Consider the following 17167-nt stretch of genomic DNA (forward strand, 5'->3'; position numbering starts at 1 on the left):
AAGAGCCGGAGAGCCGATGCTGAGCAAGTTGGGTAGCGGAAGCTTGCTGATTGAGGCTGGTAAGACTGATTTCATACCGAGCAGTTAAGTAAAAACAGTCCGTGATTGAGGTGATATGTAGTACGCATGGATTGCTTTCCATGCTTTCGAGTAGGGGGTGTGTTTTCTGGGGAGTTTTGAGTGCATGCCAACTACTGCAATGAATGCATTGATGATGGTTATTCCCGAGACGCTCCTCGAGGACTTGTCAGCGCCGTCGGTAATAGATTGAAGCCTTGGATCTCTTGAACAATCCCTGGCATAGCCAATGGCGGATTGCCAGATAATAACGACACGCCCGTGATCATCGACAAGGATTCTGACGGAACTGCACCTCAAACGGCAAGCTTGTGCTCCCGCACACGGCAACAGCCCACTCGGGCTACTGCAGGTCGTCTTACTATGCACAGAGACATAGAACATAATTGAGCCAGCGAGCCCTGTATACGCGTACTTCAGCCAATTGAAAGGCCAGGTTCGGATAGAAGTGAAGCAGTGGGTGGTGGAATGCGACGCCGAGGCGTTGTTGGCAAGGGAACGGATGACACCCGCCGCGGACCAGAAGCGAAGACAACCAATGCAGCATACCTAATTTGGACGGAACCTCAGTTGGCTTTCGAATCCCTGTCCTAGCTATGATTGGAACTGGAAATTGGTATATATCAGAAGGCGGCCTTCACAATGGCTGACACAGTCAGGTGTTTGAGTGGTCTGGGAGTCTGATGCTCCTTGGACAGCAGAGCGACGTTATTGTTGAGGCCCTTCATCGGAGGATATTCATGCCGGCAGAGTCGAGAAGTTATACTCATTCCGGCATTAGAGATATATCTTAATTACCTTGTGCGCCTGGCGCGCCTTTCGGAACTGACGGGAAGAGGTTCGGCTGTTGCAGTCGTTCTCGATTCCTCTTCGCAATCTCGATCTGCCGCTTCTTCTCAAGTCGCATGCCGTAAAAGTTCCTATTGAGACACTGAGTTTGGGAGGATTCTAGTATGGCGGGGCGTTGCCTACTTGTGGAGTGCAAAAACGCGGGGCTCCTCTTCCGTGGACGGAGTGGGTGTCTCGGCACCGTCCTAGAAGCTCGTCAGTCATAGTTTTGGGCCTCGGTGCAGTGGCAGCCGCGCTTGATCGAAGACTCAGGAGACACCTGCAAGGGCTCACCTTTTGTTGGGGTTTAGCATTGTCTTCTATCTTGTCGTCGTTTGTCTTGTCGTCCTTATCTTTCTCCTTGTCCTTGCCCTTGTCCGCGTTCTTGTCCTTTTCTTCCTTTTCCTTTTTCTTCTTCTGCTTCTCTTCGTACTCCTTCTTAACGCGCTCCACTTCGTCTTCGAGCTCTTTCTTCTTTCTTGCTTCCACAGCCTCTTTGTCGATTATGGGGGAACAGAAGTTCTTGTCCTTCAGATGGCTGGGGCACACGTAGAAGAAGTCCTAACATTTGAGTCAGCTGCGACCGTTGTTGGAAGCAAATTCTTCTTCATACCTTCTTCTCCGACGCGACGAGGACGCTGCTTGTAGCGCGATAGCATACATCGCAGCCCTTAGCCGCAGTCTCGGCAACCTTGCGATGGGTGTAGATGTTGGGGAAGGACATGATGTCGGCGATCACGGCAGACGTCGTGTTGTATGTCCAGACTCGACTCGAAAATGGTGTACGACCTCAGAGGACAGGTTTGTCATCACCGACACCAGGGGGCGGGACGGCGTCAGACGGGCTCGACGTTGGGACACGAGACGCTGGTTTTGTGACGTTCGAGGATGGATGAGGTAGGTAAGGATGGTGGTAACAGCAACGTGGGGCAGGAAATGGTCCGTTAGCTAAGACGAGAGACCACCTGTGACGGACCGGTGGAAATCGCGGGGTGAAGGCTGTCGCGTCAAACCAGTGGCGGTGGAATTTGGGTCGCATCCTCCACTGTGACGTCGGGGCCTTCAGGGGCAAGTCTAATCCCCTAAAGCAGGGTGGTCAAAGCTCCTTTGCTCGAGCGCGATAAGACATACATCCGCAGAAGATAATTAAGGCAAGGCTGAGAGAGGTCTGTATTGGGTCACTCAGTGCTCCGACTTGAGCTCCGATTAATAAAAATTTGCGGGTACAGATGACTGAGCTTAGCTACGAGCAGCTGAAGACCGTTGATGAGCGCTTCGAGGGGGACATTGCCGAGACCTTTAACTACGAAAAAAGAGTTTTGAGATGCGGGCCGCCAAGGGCGGTACCAGCAGGTCTAGTGTCCTCGAGCAGATTGGCGTTCTGCGGGCTTCCTTGGAACAATTCGCGCCTAAGCTGGGAATCAAGGATTTCACTAAAAACGTGCGGTCTAGGGTGCCCTGGGCAACCATTGGGTCATGGTTAATGGGAGCGAGTTCTGAGTAGATATAGGGTTGAACGTGCATGATTGGTATTGGAAACGGCGAAAACAACAAAAACTTATAGAATTGGGATAAAAAATGAGGGAAAGGTTAATACGATGTGTCGATAAAACAGCACCAACAGGCTCAATGGCACATCCGGCGCGTTGATTCACTGTACCGCTCAGTCCTTTGACTGAAGTTTTGAGTTGGACGATTTCTAGTGGCAACTTAACTCGAGAAAAGGGGCGTAATTTGCTGCTGCCCCAAGGACCCCCAAATTATGTAAGTCACAGTCCGCGCTGTAGCGCGCCAGGAACACGCAGTGAACAGAGAGTGTCCAGCGTCCAGCTCCGACACGTCACTTCACAAAATTTCGGTTGACGTCGCGTCAAAGAAAACATCATCAATTCCTCCCCGAATATTTGACAACTCCTCCTTTTACACCCACCCATAGAACCTACAATATACCTTCCGATCAACCGAAAACCCCATCGAATCCTTCCAGGAAATCACCGAGACCCGGTGATTCATTATAATGCCCGCCAGCCTCGATAACCAGCGGCTAGATGCCGTCTTTCAGTCGCGGCCAGACATCCTGCAAGGCATTCAGAAAGCAGCTGGTACGCCGTTGGCCCTTACTCGCGCAGAGTTTTCTCGTCGACGTCGAAGTGCTAACCCCTTTCTCATGCAGACACTCCTGCTCGAGTCGCATTGTTTAACAGCATTGCAAACTTCGTCCATGAACAGATCAACGGGCCGGAGCCTGCATCAAAACGTAGACGGGTAGACGAGGGTCCTGCAAACGGATTCAAGGCAACGAACACAAATGGTGCGGCCGGAAAGACTGCGCCCATTAACTCGGGCACGGGTAATGCGGCTGACGAGGAGGTTCTGCTCGAGATCAAGGAGATTTCGGTCTCGGTACCACAGCGCAAGAAGTACGACCTCTGCTTCACGGCGAATCACCTGTATGCTCGCGCACCGAACACTACTGCCCCCGTAGAGGGCATTGTTTACGCGTGGGAAGACATCGGTACGTACACTTCAGCCTGACGAGCACAAAACAGAACTAACCCGGTCCTCCAGAGTACGCTTTTTACCTCCCCGTACCCGAAAAGACCCAGGTGCAGCACAACTATGTCCTGTTCCCGCGCGGAACCTGTCTCCCTACAAAAGCCTCCCTCGAGAAGGAAGCGCTCGTGTTCACAGTGCCATCTACACCACCGAAGCAGGGCACAATCGGCGGCCCGAGAGCGAACGCCGCGGCAGCAGTCTCCGATACCTACCGTGCCCTATTCGATTGGGCGCTGACGACACATCTCAGCTCCGCAGGCAACAGGGCCGAAATCGTCGCGGCAGACCCCAACAAGTTCCATAGTCTTGTCCGGCAGCCGCACAGGCCCAATGAGAAGGCGGTGCACGTCAAGGCCTTTCGCGGGTCCAAGGATGGGTACCTTTTCTTCCTGCCAAACGGCATTTTCTATGGCTTCAAGAAGCCCCTTGTCTTCTTGCCCATTGACCGTATTGTGGCCGTTAGCTACACAAGCGTGTTGCAGCGCACGTTCAACATTGTCGTCGAGGTTTTTACCGAGGGCGACGCGACGGAGGAGATTGAGTTTGGCATGCTAGATCAAGAGGATTATGGTGGCATCGACGAGTCCTACGTCAAGCGTCATGGATTACAAGACCGCAGCATGGCAGAGCAGAGGAAGGCCAAGATGGAGCTGACGGAGAACTTGAAGGCGAAGAAGGCCGCCGATGCCGAGGCTGATGCGAACGGTGATGCTGATGCTAACGGCATGACGGAGCTGGAGAAGGCTCACCTTGAGGCAGAGCAAGCTCTTCAGGAGGACGAGGATGAAGATGAAGAAGACTATGACCCTGGCAGCGAAGGTGAGAGTGAAGGCTCGGGTTCGAGCGACGATGATGACGATGATGACGACGATGATGAGGCTGAAGGGGACGACGATGAGGAGATGGACGAAAAATAGCGCAGTTGAAATTTCTTGTATATTACGACGCATGAAGTTGATGGAAACCCGGCCGTGGGAGAGGTACTTTCGCTACATTATGGCCCACGGCTATAGCACGATGATCTGCTACAGAACTGTACGATTCGTTGGCCAATTTTGACGGCCGTAGATAAAGCCCTCTCAGCATCGGAGGGAACTTGTTGTACCCAACACTAAATAGGCTACAAAGAGGTCTTATTGCATTGGCTAGCGCCGAAATTCCAAGGGCATTGTGAATTATTCTAGTAGACTTTGGCTTGTTCTTGCGCGTGTGTTTGTGTGAGCCATAGCCTTTCTAAACCTCAATACCGAGAGTTTCCGGCAGATATACAAACTCTCACTCACACTCTTATTCAACACCAAGCTCGCCAGGGTATATCACCTTATGATAACGGGCTAACAGATGAAAACCGCAACGCCATAAAACTCAACTCTACTTTGAGGCCACTACAAGAAGTGAATCTGCTAACAAGGTTGGAGATGCTCTCAGGCCTCATGATGCTCCATCCTCGAGGACACTTTCAAATGGCCAGGGAATTAAGCCTGCATGGTGAGGATCGTTTACTAAGGTTGAAAAAAGGCCTTCCAGGTATTAGAGGACACTAAGCATATAAACAATGGGAAAATACCTTCGTATGTCCTAGATAACTCTCCCCTCCAGCTTTCTCCTTCACCAACCAAGTCGATCAGCACCCATCATGAAGCTTAACTTTTTCTCCTTCACCGCTGTCCTGGCCTCTGTGGCCGCCTCTCCTACCCCCTCTACCAGCTCCGTTGTGGCCACCGACTCCGGCTTTCACTCTGTCAACAGTCCCCGTACGCCCATCGGCCCCAACGACGTCATCTACCATCCTGACTCGGTAACTCCCAAGAAAGACTTCACCCAGGACGAACAGGAATTGGCCTGCTTGAAGAAGTGCCCGGCCGTCATCCCAGGGCTCCATCCTTACAAACAACCTCTCACCTTCTTGTGCAGACTTCGCTGCGGTGCGGACGCCTACCGCAGGGCGAGCCAGGGAACAGAAGGAAAACCCGGACAAAAGGGCCGAGGCGAGGAATCTCTCGCTAGTGAGAGTCATGAGATAGGCGCTCGGGACGAGCTATACACTCTGCCTCTTAAGAAGCACCTTTTCTGGAACGTGACCGACAACGAGGGCCAAAGCGAGCAGCACCTGGCAGCCGTGGCAGTCCTGGCTGGTGGTGGGGAGAATGACAGAATCATTCCAGGGCTGCCCATGGGCAACCCTTGCGCCTGGCCACCACAGTTGGATAACTCTTGGCCAAGTCAAAGGGAACTGTATCTTTGCCTCGAGGCCTGTCCCGCCGGGTCTTTTCTCGGCGTCTGCCTGCATCCTTGCTTCTTGGGGATCACGGAAAGGCGGTGCAGAGAGAAGAGAGTAACCGAGGCCAAGCCTAAAGATGGAGAGTACTCAGCGGCCGAGTCAGCCTTGGCTGTAGTCGAAGGGAGCAGCGAGTCCTCCCGACCCAGCGATTCTTGCAGCGAACGACAGCATTATAAAGATTATTGGTTCGTGCGCTGCGAATCCAACTGTTCCTTCTATAATACCTACAATTTTGTGTGCGAAAAAGCCTGCGTCACGCATGCTATCCTTAGGTGCCGGGCGAGGAAGGAGGCAGCGACCTAGTTGTCTAAACCCAAATAAGACCCTGCCAGGATACCATCCTGGGGGTTTAGGCGTGTGGAAGCTGCCGGCAATCTTATATATATCTAGACAAGTATATGGGCTAGGGTGTTGACGTCAAAGGAGTAGCTAGAAGAGAGTAAGAACGTAATTGAAATACATTTTGCTTATTATTAATTAAGCAATGAAGCCATTCACGGGAAGAATTCGGGCAACAACTCGCTTGGCAGTGTTCAGTTATTGGTAGCTTCAGCCGGTGCCCATCTGCTGACAAAGGCTCACTGTGTGTGTATAAGCATACTTGCAAAAGGTTTCAAGCACATACGACCATACCCACTGGAAAACTCGGGATCCCGTCCGCTCTCCCATAGATAAGCCAGTGAGGGCCGGATTAGTAGTTGGGTCGGTGACGACCAGCGAATACCTGGTGTTGTATGTTTTTTGATTTGATGTTCTAGGTCCACTATAGCAAATCTCACGATGGTGGCCCACTCCACCAGCGTTCAGTCCCATGCTGTCATTCAGTCTCCATTACACTATCTACTATGTCCTTTGACCTACACTGTAAGTAAATAACATCTAAAGTATATCGCTCTCATTAGTGATATACCTCTCCTGGCAATTAGGGAAGAGCACTCATTGAGTGGCTCACTACTGCCAAGTACACAACGTCCCTAGAAACTGACACGTTGGGCAAACAGAGAACGGCAAATAGAAATCTTTAATATGTAACATGCGAACAGTCTGAATGCTGGTGCCATGCACACCTGTTGTCAGTATTTCATACGTGAATAAACCTTGATCCGCACTAGGAACACCACTGCTGTTGCACGCTGTGAATGTCGAGTGAGCCGCTGATGACTAGTTTTTGGGCCTTTTTCGTGTATACAGGGGATTGAGCTATGGTTGAAAGTATGCATTCTTGAATGTTGATTAGTAATAAGTTGACGTGTGGCTACATGTGAGGTCTGACAATGGCTGAGGGTATCCCATTACGAACACCAAACGGAACCCAGCCTAGTTTTTGAGACGTGAATTCTCCTGTTAATGGCAAAAGAGATTGTAACCTGCCAGGAGCAATGAAACGTGAAAGTAATTTTAGAATCGGGGAGAAGAGGATAAAAGAAAGCAAAAGTCAGCGCGCTGGCTGGATCTGGACCAACTTCCCACTTCATCGGGGCCACCGAAGAAGATTTAACCTCCCTAGCGGAGCTCACTGAAGGCAACCTTGGGGTGCAGCGCGGAACAGGATGAGAGTCTAGGCGACGTCATGTTGAACGTCGATGCGTGTTGAGCTACGTAATATGCGCCTACTCTCATTCTGTACTGTGGACGGGGTTCAATGCAGTGCCCTCTGCAACCTTCGATCCTTTCGGAGGCATGCTGATATAGTCGCTGTACCCGGGCGCGTCATGGAGGATGGTCGTTTCGCCAAAAACAGATGCGTTTCCGGCGAACTCGCCGTTCTCGGTCGATGGACGCGGCACGTGGCTAAAAGCCTCGTCGCCCGCCGTGTGCGGTTCGTGCAGTCCTGGTCTACCCACCGGTTATATTCTTCGATGGTTCCTAGCACTTAAGTAGGAGTAGTGACGGTAACGTTGCATCGATCCAGGGAGATATATAACCCGCCTTGAGTGTTTGTGTCAGCGAGCACGGCGGTGGGAGGCATAGCGAGGTCCTGGCAGCAATAGAAGAGCAGCCGTAGATTGGGTCCGGCCTCTCAGCATGGTCATGGCAGTTTCCTCAGGCGGAGGATCCAGGGCGAGGTGCTGCAACCCGGGATGGGAGACACCGACAACACGGTATGACAACGAAGATTAACATAACATCGCAAAAGAATTTATCTGAGGGGAGAATTGGTCAACTTTCTTTCCGTCCACTTTCTCGACATTTCCAACGCATGGAAGTCATCACAGCGCCGAGATTTGAACTTCGAGCCTGAATAATTTCAGCATTCAATGACAACGTTTCATGTCAAGCCTGGCATCATTAATTAGCCTTCAACTCTCAATCTACACTTTGATACAGAGCTTGGCGTTGACAATGCATCCCCCTGGTTTCTCAAAACTACAAATCATACTTATGGAAAACCATACGTATGGAACAGGGCAATACTAGGAAATGCCAGCTTTAACAGTTTTGATTTGCTGGGCGAAGCTCAATCGGCGGGGTCTTCCCAAATTGGACGGAATCCGAAGGCGGCAATACTCAGCCCTACTTGTTTCGTGCTCCTCTCCTTTAAAAGAAAAGCGCACACACTATATTTGATGTGGCAGACAACCATGTCCAATCAGCCATTTGCACAACACTTGGCGTCTCATCGCGATCGACGCCGCGGCTGTACACTAATTCAGCTCGACACAGCCTCATGAGTGGTCTTTTTAGAATGAATGAAGTCTGGAACAACGCGAAAGATGATAAAGGAAGACAGGGGGATTGTGAGGCACTGTGATTGGCCCTGCCTAACATGTGGCTGACAGCTCTCCAAGTACCTAATTAGACTAGATAGCTTTCGTTGAAATATGTTTGTAAGCAAAAGGTGAATCATTCCTTCTACATAGTATCTAAGTAAAAAATAAGATCTCACTATTTTTGCAGCTGCCTAACCGCTTTCCACAAACTCAGCATGGACGAAACCCTGGCGGACGACGCGCCGACGTACGATTGTGTAATAATCGGTGCAGGCTACTCTGGGCTCACTGCAGCCAGAACCCTCAAGGACTCTGGCAAAAACGTCTTGGTCTTGGAAGCCCGTAACCGTGTTGGTGGACGCGCGAAAACGATACCCCTCGACGATGGCGAATACTGGGATGTCGGAGCGTCCTTCATCGGCGACCAGCAGCACTTGATGTATGGCTTGGCAGAAGAATTCAACGTACCACTCTTCACTGCACCCACGGACGGTAAAATCGTTTTGGCTTATCGGGGAAAAGCGCGCGAATACAGCGGACTTATTCCACCGATGTGGCCTTGGGAGGTCCTCGACATGGGCTTGTTCATTCACCGGTTTGAGAAGTTGTGTGAGAGTGTCAACCTAGAGGAGCCATGGCGGACACCGGACGCGGAAAGACTCGATCGTGTGACAGTTCATGAGTGGGTGAAGAAAGGGGCATGGACGCAGGCTACGATCGACATGGCGAGTCTGGCGGTCGAGACGACTATCGGGCAAAACACATCTTGCATATCGATGCTTCACGCCATGTTCTTTTTCAAAAGCGTGGTCAATTTCACATCGGCGCTCAGTTCAGAGAATGGAGCACAGAACCATTTCATCTGGGGCGGTGGACAAGCCATTGCCAAAAAGTTAGTGGAGCACCTTGGGGACGAAGTAGTTCATTTGGAGGAGCCTGTACGGGGAATCTCGTATACGGAAAGCGTCGCAACTATCCGAACAGGAAAAAGCACGTACCGATCACGACGAATTATTTCTGCCATTCCACCAGGCAACATCCTCAAAATCCATTTCGAGCCGCGATTACCGATAGAGAAAACATCGTTGCTTCAACACATGCCGATGGGAACTTTTTCCAAAGTCTACGCAACGTACAAGAGACACTTTTGGCGAGAAAAGGGTCTGACAGGAGAGAGCACGAATCCGGCCGGTTTCGTCAGTGTAACGTTTGACGCGACGCCACCATCCGGTCGTCCTAAACTCGTAGGGTTCATCGCCGGTACGAAATGTCACAAATTCATGAGCTTCAGCAAAGAGCAAAGACGGCATATCGCCCTCGCCGGGTTCGCCGCCGCTTTTGGGCAAGAAGCCCTAGACCCGGAAGACTTCTTCTTCCATAACATGATTGAAGAGGATTGGTCCTTTGGGTGTCCGATGGCGACACCGGCGCCTGGGATGTGGACCCTGTTCGGCGAGTGGATTAGGAAGCCGACTGGACCGATTCATTGGGCTGGCACGGAGACGGCGACAAAGCATTATGGGTATATGGAAGGTGCCGTGTTTGCGGGTCAGAGGGCTGCGAAGGAAGTTTTGGAAGATCTGAAGCTGGAGGCTTGAGTTATTGCCTGTACTCTCAATGAAGATGGTGCTTTGTGTAACAAGTCGATGGAAGTGACATTGATATATCAGGGCTCTTTGATGTTCTGTTCGTTGGACATGGCATACGGCTGAAACAATACGCATCGATGTAAACCTCACAAGTCGGGTTAACAAATATGGGCTTGTCTGCGTCCTCTTACTCAGGAATGGCCCGCTAAGCAAGCATTGTTCTGTTTGCGTTACAAATATAGTCCCACAGTCTACTTCTTGATCTCATAGCTCACAGAGACAAAGTTACGCATCCATTGGCACTGTCCTTCAAAGATTCCGCCGAAGACAATTCCCTCGCTGATGCCGGACTCATGGAATCCAGACTTAGTCAAATCTCCAGTAGGATTGATCGACTTCTTCAAGACACCAAAATGGAACTGTCCCTGTCCTTGGATGTCGTTTTTGATCGGCTTGCCTTGAGCAGCAAGAGGTGTAGATCCTTGGGAGTACTACACCTGGGTCTGGCTGAATTACTGTCGTCAGCATATTGTCTGGGATACAAACGATACAAAGGTCACTACTTTTTCTCAAAGTCCATTATTTATGCAAAATTGTGGAAGACGCACTCAGTAAACTTTGTCTTGAACAGTTCGGGCGATGGGTTGGTGTTCGAGTTCCCGGACAGGTGTAGAACATCAGGATCCCCTGGGTGGATGCCGATAAGATCTCCGTATTTCAAGGCAAACTGGTTCGAGCTGAAGACTGAGCTTTTCAGGAAAACCATCTGTTACTCGTGGGTTAAGTTAAGGGGTCGCTGCAGATCCTTCATCGTGCTCCAGTGGACAGTTTCGATTCCAGAAGTTGATGGGTCTGTGCCGTTATTGTTCACGGGCAACATTTCATATCCGATTTTTACCTATTGCGACTACAAGACGAACTAACATGAACAAAGCGAGTGGATGACCTACTCTGCGGTATGTGACATGGACTAGGCATTTACCATGGAACTCAGTATCGGTTTATCCCAACCCCGCAGTCAATCGGATATTGGGATTTGAGAGTTACGATACGTCCCGGCATCCGCTGGTGGGACTGTTCAAGTTTGCCTGAAACTTGGATTAAGTTTAGTTGGTGCCTGAAGCTTTTTGGACCCCGCCGATCTTGAATCATGTCAGAGGCAGTTAGGAGCCGGTTCGGCTCAAGTCCACTGAACCTTCACAGCGCCAGGGATGTAGTTGAATCAAGGAGATCAGAGAGTTATAGCTTTGGAGTGAGAGTTCATTATGATACATGATTCACTTATCCAGTAATAAACGATACCTAGAAACTCCTTCTAGAGCTAACGTAGGGCGTTGTGTGGTATGCAAACTTCTCGCTGATGGAGTTTCCGGAACAGGCTGATCGTCTTCTTTGCTAGACGGTGCTGTATCCTATGATTTCAGGCGGCAAGGTAGCAGATGCGAAGAAAAGAGTGATATGATCCTGTATATAGAGGTATGATCAAGCTTTGTAGATCATCAAGTTATCCATTAGTTATCCTAAAGTATCATAGAGTTCGCTCGCGATATCATGATGCGCCTCAGCAATTCTGGAAGCTTCAACGGATTTCTTGATCATAATCTGGTTTTATCCTTTTATAGAGTACCTGCTATTGTCCCAACCAGGGAAGTTTTTACTGCTGTAGGGCTGACTTCCCTTCAGGCTAAGTTGGAACAATTAGGCCTCGATAGTTATGCCGCTGCATCCAGCTCTTAGGGTGGACATTGATTCTGGAGGCAGGTATGACCCTCATTCGGGAGTAGAATTGAAGACTAACGATACGACAGTGCCCGCCAGAGTCCCTGAGGCCTTGTGATAGGATTCAGGGCATGAGAATGTAATAAAATTTCTGGTTTTGGCGTGATAATTAGCATACCACGTTTTCACTAGTAGCGTATGCCAGGTAAAATTAGGCAGAAGGGAATCTGTGACTAGAACAGCAAGGTGTAATCTATGTTTGGTCTTGGTGTTTGTAAGTCACCAAGACAATTATGCACAAGGTGGCGGAACTCCGCCAATGCGAGGATCAACTTGTTTCTAAATTTTCTTGAATAGACGTCAATGGCGATGAGCGGTCAGCAGATATAGCGCGTATTTCTTTAATGGTTCTGAGTAAGCGGCATGGGCAGAATTGATAGCAACTAGGATGTCTCAGACCGCCGCAAGACTTCGTGTTGCAGTTCAATCAATACGAATCAGTCATGCTATGTAACATCCGTCGGCTTCCCCGGTGTTCCTGCCAGCTGGAACCTGGTCCAATTAGATCAGTTGAGGTTTTGACTGCGACTCAGTGTGTATTATAGCAGCTTCTATTGGCAGCTTAAGCGCAATATGTCCGTCACCTCAGACCAAGCATGTTGAGCTATCACATGCACGACGTTACAGTTCGCCTTCCCCAACAGCAGACTCATGACCTTGTTCTATGTCTCGATCAGCGATTACTCAGAACTCAACTGCTTTGGACCATTAAGGCTCAAGACCACATTTTCTTTACTCGGATTCAATCTCACTAGCATTGTTGAAGCAGTTATTACTCTGCAGGTTTCCACTGAGCGCAGTGTAAACATCGTCGCAAAAAGTCGTGACTTCAAGGGTCCTGACCTCAATTCCATAATCCGAAGGCATTCAGTTCATTCGCAACTCATGAGACATCGCCGCAAACATTGTAAAGCGAAAGGGTAGCCGTAACATACCCATTTTAAATTCGATATACCTGGGTCAGGAGCGAGTGGCAATGCGTCGACACGAGTGTCTAGGCGGCATGGAAGTCCGCTCTCTTGACTTCCACAGCGGGGCCGTTGTGTCACCAACTGTCTAGTGGCTCCGTATCGAAAATAGCGCGGATGATTAGTCTAGTAGTGACTTTTGGTCACGTCTAGCGGCTGGTGATGTATCTGGTATTGACAGGCGCATTTGCACGAGGCAACAATTCTTGTGTATTGCGAAGTCACTGCAAACCTGGGATCTTAGTAGTATAAATATAAAGTCAACAGTAATCCTTTAACATTATCGTGAAACCCTAACCACAGTATCACTCGACCCAACATTCTTGGAACACTCACACTCTGAACAAGCCTATCACTATCAGTTTTAAACTCGTCGCAATCAATCTTTTTAGGATGCACTTCAGTCTTGCTACGGTTCTTGCGCTTGGCGCCTCCATCTTGGCATCTCCGACTCCTCAAGCCAACCCTACCAACCCAGAGGACATCGTCATCCTTGACTTCTCTGCTCGTCATCAAACCGACGGCTCAGTTGATAGCGTTGGACTTCACATCACTGGCCATGATGCCGAGAATCTCTACTGTGGACAAACCGGAACGGTTGTCCTTGGCGAGAAGTATGCTTGCGGTGACAGCAAGTACAGTTTCGCCCTAGTGAACGGCGTCTATGACACATGGGGGGTTCGCATTTTTCACCAATGGGGTGTAGCGTGAGCATTTTCTCTTCCTTTAATTAAAGGAAAGATGTCAAACAGAAACATGGAATAACTTTTGCTTTAGGAGTGGCGCATCTGGCTATCGCGACGTCCCTACTTACTGTCATGGCGGCCCGATGGGGTCTACGATCTGCACTCTGCAGACAATCGTCAGTTTGTACATTGACGCTTCGCCTAAAGACTGGTAGAAGTGCTCTTGGAGTTCTTATGATGAGGTGGCATCTTGAGGATCGATTTGAGAAGTGATTCTGCAATAGTAGAAAGAAGATGAGACCAGGCGTCGAAGAGTGACTTGTTTAGTTTGGTTATTCAACACGATACGCTTTCACTTCATTAACTCCCTTTCTTCTGAAGTGGGTACGTTTCCAAATAACAACGAGACCCTTCACGCCAATGCTTTGTTTGGCTGTCATGACTTCTTGTTTCACTTTTGTTTTGGGCATTGACGCAATTTCACGTGGTCAACATGAGTACTGCATAATAGTTCTTAATAGTGATCCCCCGTGGTGAGAAAGTATTCACCTTAGGCTTTTTGTAGAGGTCTGGTGGTTTATTGTAACTTGGTAGGCTCCAGTCTGTCCGTGATGGTGTTCCTGTCAGGGTGGTATTTCTGGTTGATTGACCGATTGTAGTCGTATTAGAAGGCGCAGATATATTCTTTTCTCGTCACCTCGCGAAAATAGGGGGAAGACTCCATCCAAATTTCACCAAATAAAGTGAGTTCAACTCTCCCAACAAGCCTATGCATATTGCTTCAAACACCCAAGACTAGACCGGCTTCTAAGTTTCGGCTGTGTAGATCCAGGATCGTGCCATGAGCAAGGACTTGAGTCTCGCCAGCTCGGGTGTGTAGTATGAATCCTACCCCAGCAACGCACGAGCGCTCTAAAATCAGTTGGTGTCTATCAATGCGTGTTGGCTTGCTCGATATTCATGATAGCCGTGGATTCTTCTTTTACAGATCCCTTTGGAATCAACTTTAACAAACCACTCTACAAGACATGTTCTTTAACTAAGGCTAAGTGGGAAGTAATTCAGTCACAGCTTGCAAAGTCCAATCTTGGCCGCGTCGAAATAGGGAGAACAGAAAAGTATGGACCATACATCACAGCTATTGACGAGATGCTCGAACTACGTTGCTCTGCCATCATAATTCGATAAGTGATGAAATGGAAGACGTATTGTTAACGAACCATTGCCTTATTTAGACACCGGCGAGTCCGGTCTCAGTATCCATGCAGAATTGCCCACATCTTGAGGACGATCAAACCCCGAATCTTACTATTTTTCGGTCGTGCTGACAGTTTGCTGAACCCGGATCACGTTTTTCTCTGATTCCTTTGCACGTGCGGACATCGTGTGTTACCAACAGGCATCTCAGAAAAAACACGTGGAGTCTCCCGCTCGTTATGATTCACACCATTTAGAGTTGATATCCATGTACTATAGTACAACCCCACAATTTAATGATTCGATGTAACAGAAAAGCTAGCCCAAATGTTCTTCACAGCCAGCAATGGCTTCTTTTCTAATATTCCCTGCACCACGCTGGTTCTTCCAAAGTCAGGAGCGGCCCCAGGTAAGACTCAGGAAGAACAAGGCCGCCATTCATCCAGTCACAAAGGGTGCCCCACTCCTTATCGTTATCGCAATTGGTAAACTGCTTGTTGGCCATCCTCGCCTTTGTAACTGTGTCCTGTCCAGTGTAGTTGTACTCGCAGTAGCCGTGCGAAGCTAGGCACGTCACCTTGGTCTTCCCGTCGAAGCTAGGATCCTTGCCCGTGCAGTCTTCCACCTTGAAAATCTCGCTCAAGTTTGCCCAGCCCTTATCCTGAAATTTGTGTAGAACGTCGACGTAGTTGTTTTTATAGTCATTGGGGTTGTGTAGTGCGTAAGTGTTTCCCGTGTCTGCGTCGATCCACCATTGGGAGCAGTTACCGCCAGGGCCGAGTCCGGGACATGAGATCGCGCCGTTCGTCTTAGGTGCATATTCGAGTGCGTTCACTCCCGTTGATCGAGCAGAAACGATGCCGTTGGCCTTTAAAGATAACGAGATGATGTACAGCTGCAGGTCGTGGTACAGTGAGGTAGATTCCAGATTGAGGTTGGCCACGGCGCGCTGGCTGAAGCCACCAGGTTTCGTTGCTGCCAAGAAAAGAGTACTGTTGCTTTGCAGCTCCTTCAATGAATTATGCAAAACTTCTTGATACTCGATGACGAGATCGGCGAGTTTGCTGCCAACCTGACCGAGGGTGATGAAACGTGCATTGGATGAGCCTTCTTTTGAGGTCATGAAGAAGGAGCTCATTCCTGTAACAACAGCCATCCCTGTGGCGATTTCACCTAGAATTGGGTTGAGACCACTGGCAGCAATAAGCCAGAAGCCGCCTGATATCGTCGTCCACAAAAGATTGCTTGGAACTTCTGGGTCGGTCGATGGTGATATGGTTGCGACTATGTCCCCTATCGTATCTGAGGCGAGCGAGTGTCCATTCCAAAGAGCCTCCGAAAACTGGTTGAAAAACTGGTATATAGCGTAGATGTTCCAGAGCGTGTAGAACTGTTGCGGTGAGTAGTACGTGGCGTCGGAACCAATAGTCTCGAATCCTTCGCACGTATCTCGAGTAAGGGCATCGCAAGTTCGGCCGCCATAGCCGTTGAACACAAGAAAGCATTGTGCGAAACCCAATGTATCGCAGTCAGCTTTGGTGCCGTTCTCTGCAAGCCAATTTGTGATGTAGTCCGATACGTTGAGTTGATTCCAGCATTCGGGTTTGAGCCCCGTTGATGACGACGGGGAACAATCCAACACCCGAGCAACAATGGAGCCTTTGGGCGAGGAAGCGAAAACTGAAGTGATCAACAGCCAAATCAGGAGAGAGGTTCGAATCATCATGGTGAATGGAATTTTGCGATGGAAATCATCTAGAAAAGAGTGGCAAGGAGTTGGCTACCGAGTGGTATCAAGCTGTCACTCGATGTTTGGATCCCGTCAATTACTACACATCAAGACGGACTGTCTGATCATATGTGTGGCTTAGTACTTCTATCCATCTCTTCAAAGGCTTGATAACATTAGATGATCTCAATTAGCAAAGGAACTAGATTGCAATGACTCAAGGAGCAGCGTATTAGGCATGTCGATCCCCTTATTTTGAGAGTATTCCGGGGCTGATCGGCGGTACCATATTGTCTCTCAAATTGAGGAGAAGATCTAAAGGTTGCACCGAAAGCGCCAGGACCACCCAACCCTGACATAGGGGATCACGCAAGATTATTAACTTAAAGCCTCACCACTACTACTCCGGCATCACCGAAGACCTCATTTACTGAACAGGCCCAAACAAAGACAAGTACATGACTTTTTCTTCTAGAATAGAAATCACAATAGGCACCCTTTCGCCACCTTCCTGATCCTACTTGAGATCTTTTGAAGATCATGCTGTTTGTGGAAGGCCTTGCATCAACAATCCACAGACATGTCCGATACAAATACCTAGGCGACAACGAAGAAAAAGCAAAGTTCGAGGTAAAAAGTCAAGTACGGCGTTTTGTGTTTGTCAGCCCGACTCAGCAACGATAATGGAAGGCAATCGAAGCAGGCGACTCCCTCTCCTTACCACCGAAAACTGGGCATCTCACCATCCTTTCCTCCATCATGAAT

General features: G+C 49.4%; 6 protein-coding genes and 1 non-coding gene across 7 annotated transcripts; 5 read left to right on the forward strand and 2 right to left on the reverse strand.

The window, feature by feature from the left end:
• Positions 1 to 1123: 1123 nt before the first annotated feature.
• Positions 1124 to 1630, reverse strand: ColSpa_10977 (UPF0590 protein; the record flags this gene model as incomplete). Its single annotated transcript, XM_049277189.1, is given in 3 exon segments — positions 1124 to 1186; positions 1201 to 1467; positions 1520 to 1630. The coding sequence occupies 3 exon segments, from the start codon at positions 1628 to 1630 to the stop codon at positions 1124 to 1126; spliced, it is 441 nt and encodes a 146-aa protein (XP_049133146.1).
• A 1293-nt stretch (positions 1631 to 2923) lies between these two features.
• ColSpa_10978 (histone chaperone RTT106) lies at positions 2924 to 4534 on the forward strand (the record flags this gene model as incomplete). Its single annotated transcript, XM_049277190.1, has 4 exons — positions 2924 to 3008; positions 3080 to 3421; positions 3475 to 4167; positions 4494 to 4534. 4 exons carry the CDS (start codon positions 2924 to 2926, stop codon positions 4532 to 4534), a joined length of 1161 nt encoding a protein of 386 aa, XP_049133147.1.
• Positions 4535 to 5098: 564 nt separating this feature from the next.
• On the forward strand, positions 5099 to 6046 carry ColSpa_10979 (uncharacterized protein; the record flags this gene model as incomplete). The annotated part of the gene is made up of 1 exon (XM_049277191.1): positions 5099 to 6046. The coding sequence occupies one exon, from the start codon at positions 5099 to 5101 to the stop codon at positions 6044 to 6046; it is 948 nt and encodes a 315-aa protein (XP_049133148.1).
• A 318-nt stretch (positions 6047 to 6364) lies between these two features.
• ColSpa_rRNA_043 lies at positions 6365 to 6480 on the forward strand. Its single transcript, XR_007414274.1, has one exon. It is a non-coding gene; the product is annotated as a 5S ribosomal RNA (ribosomal RNA).
• Positions 6481 to 8669: 2189 nt separating this feature from the next.
• ColSpa_10980 (amine oxidase [flavin-containing]) lies at positions 8670 to 10052 on the forward strand (the record flags this gene model as incomplete). The annotated part of the gene is made up of 1 exon (XM_049277192.1): positions 8670 to 10052. One exon carries the CDS (start codon positions 8670 to 8672, stop codon positions 10050 to 10052), a length of 1383 nt encoding a protein of 460 aa, XP_049133149.1.
• A 3131-nt stretch (positions 10053 to 13183) lies between these two features.
• ColSpa_10981 (effector protein PevD1) lies at positions 13184 to 13501 on the forward strand (the record flags this gene model as incomplete). Its single annotated transcript, XM_049277193.1, has 1 exon — positions 13184 to 13501. The coding sequence occupies one exon, from the start codon at positions 13184 to 13186 to the stop codon at positions 13499 to 13501; it is 318 nt and encodes a 105-aa protein (XP_049133150.1).
• Positions 13502 to 15031: 1530 nt separating this feature from the next.
• ColSpa_10982 (uncharacterized protein) lies at positions 15032 to 16399 on the reverse strand (the record flags this gene model as incomplete). Its single annotated transcript, XM_049277194.1, has 1 exon — positions 15032 to 16399. One exon carries the CDS (start codon positions 16397 to 16399, stop codon positions 15032 to 15034), a length of 1368 nt encoding a protein of 455 aa, XP_049133151.1.
• Positions 16400 to 17167: the final 768 nt, after the last annotated feature.

Source organism: Colletotrichum spaethianum (genome assembly GCF_022836535.1).
Source record: "Colletotrichum spaethianum MAFF 239500 DNA, contig41, whole genome shotgun sequence".
Taxonomy (NCBI): Eukaryota; Fungi; Ascomycota; class Sordariomycetes; order Glomerellales; family Glomerellaceae; genus Colletotrichum; species Colletotrichum spaethianum.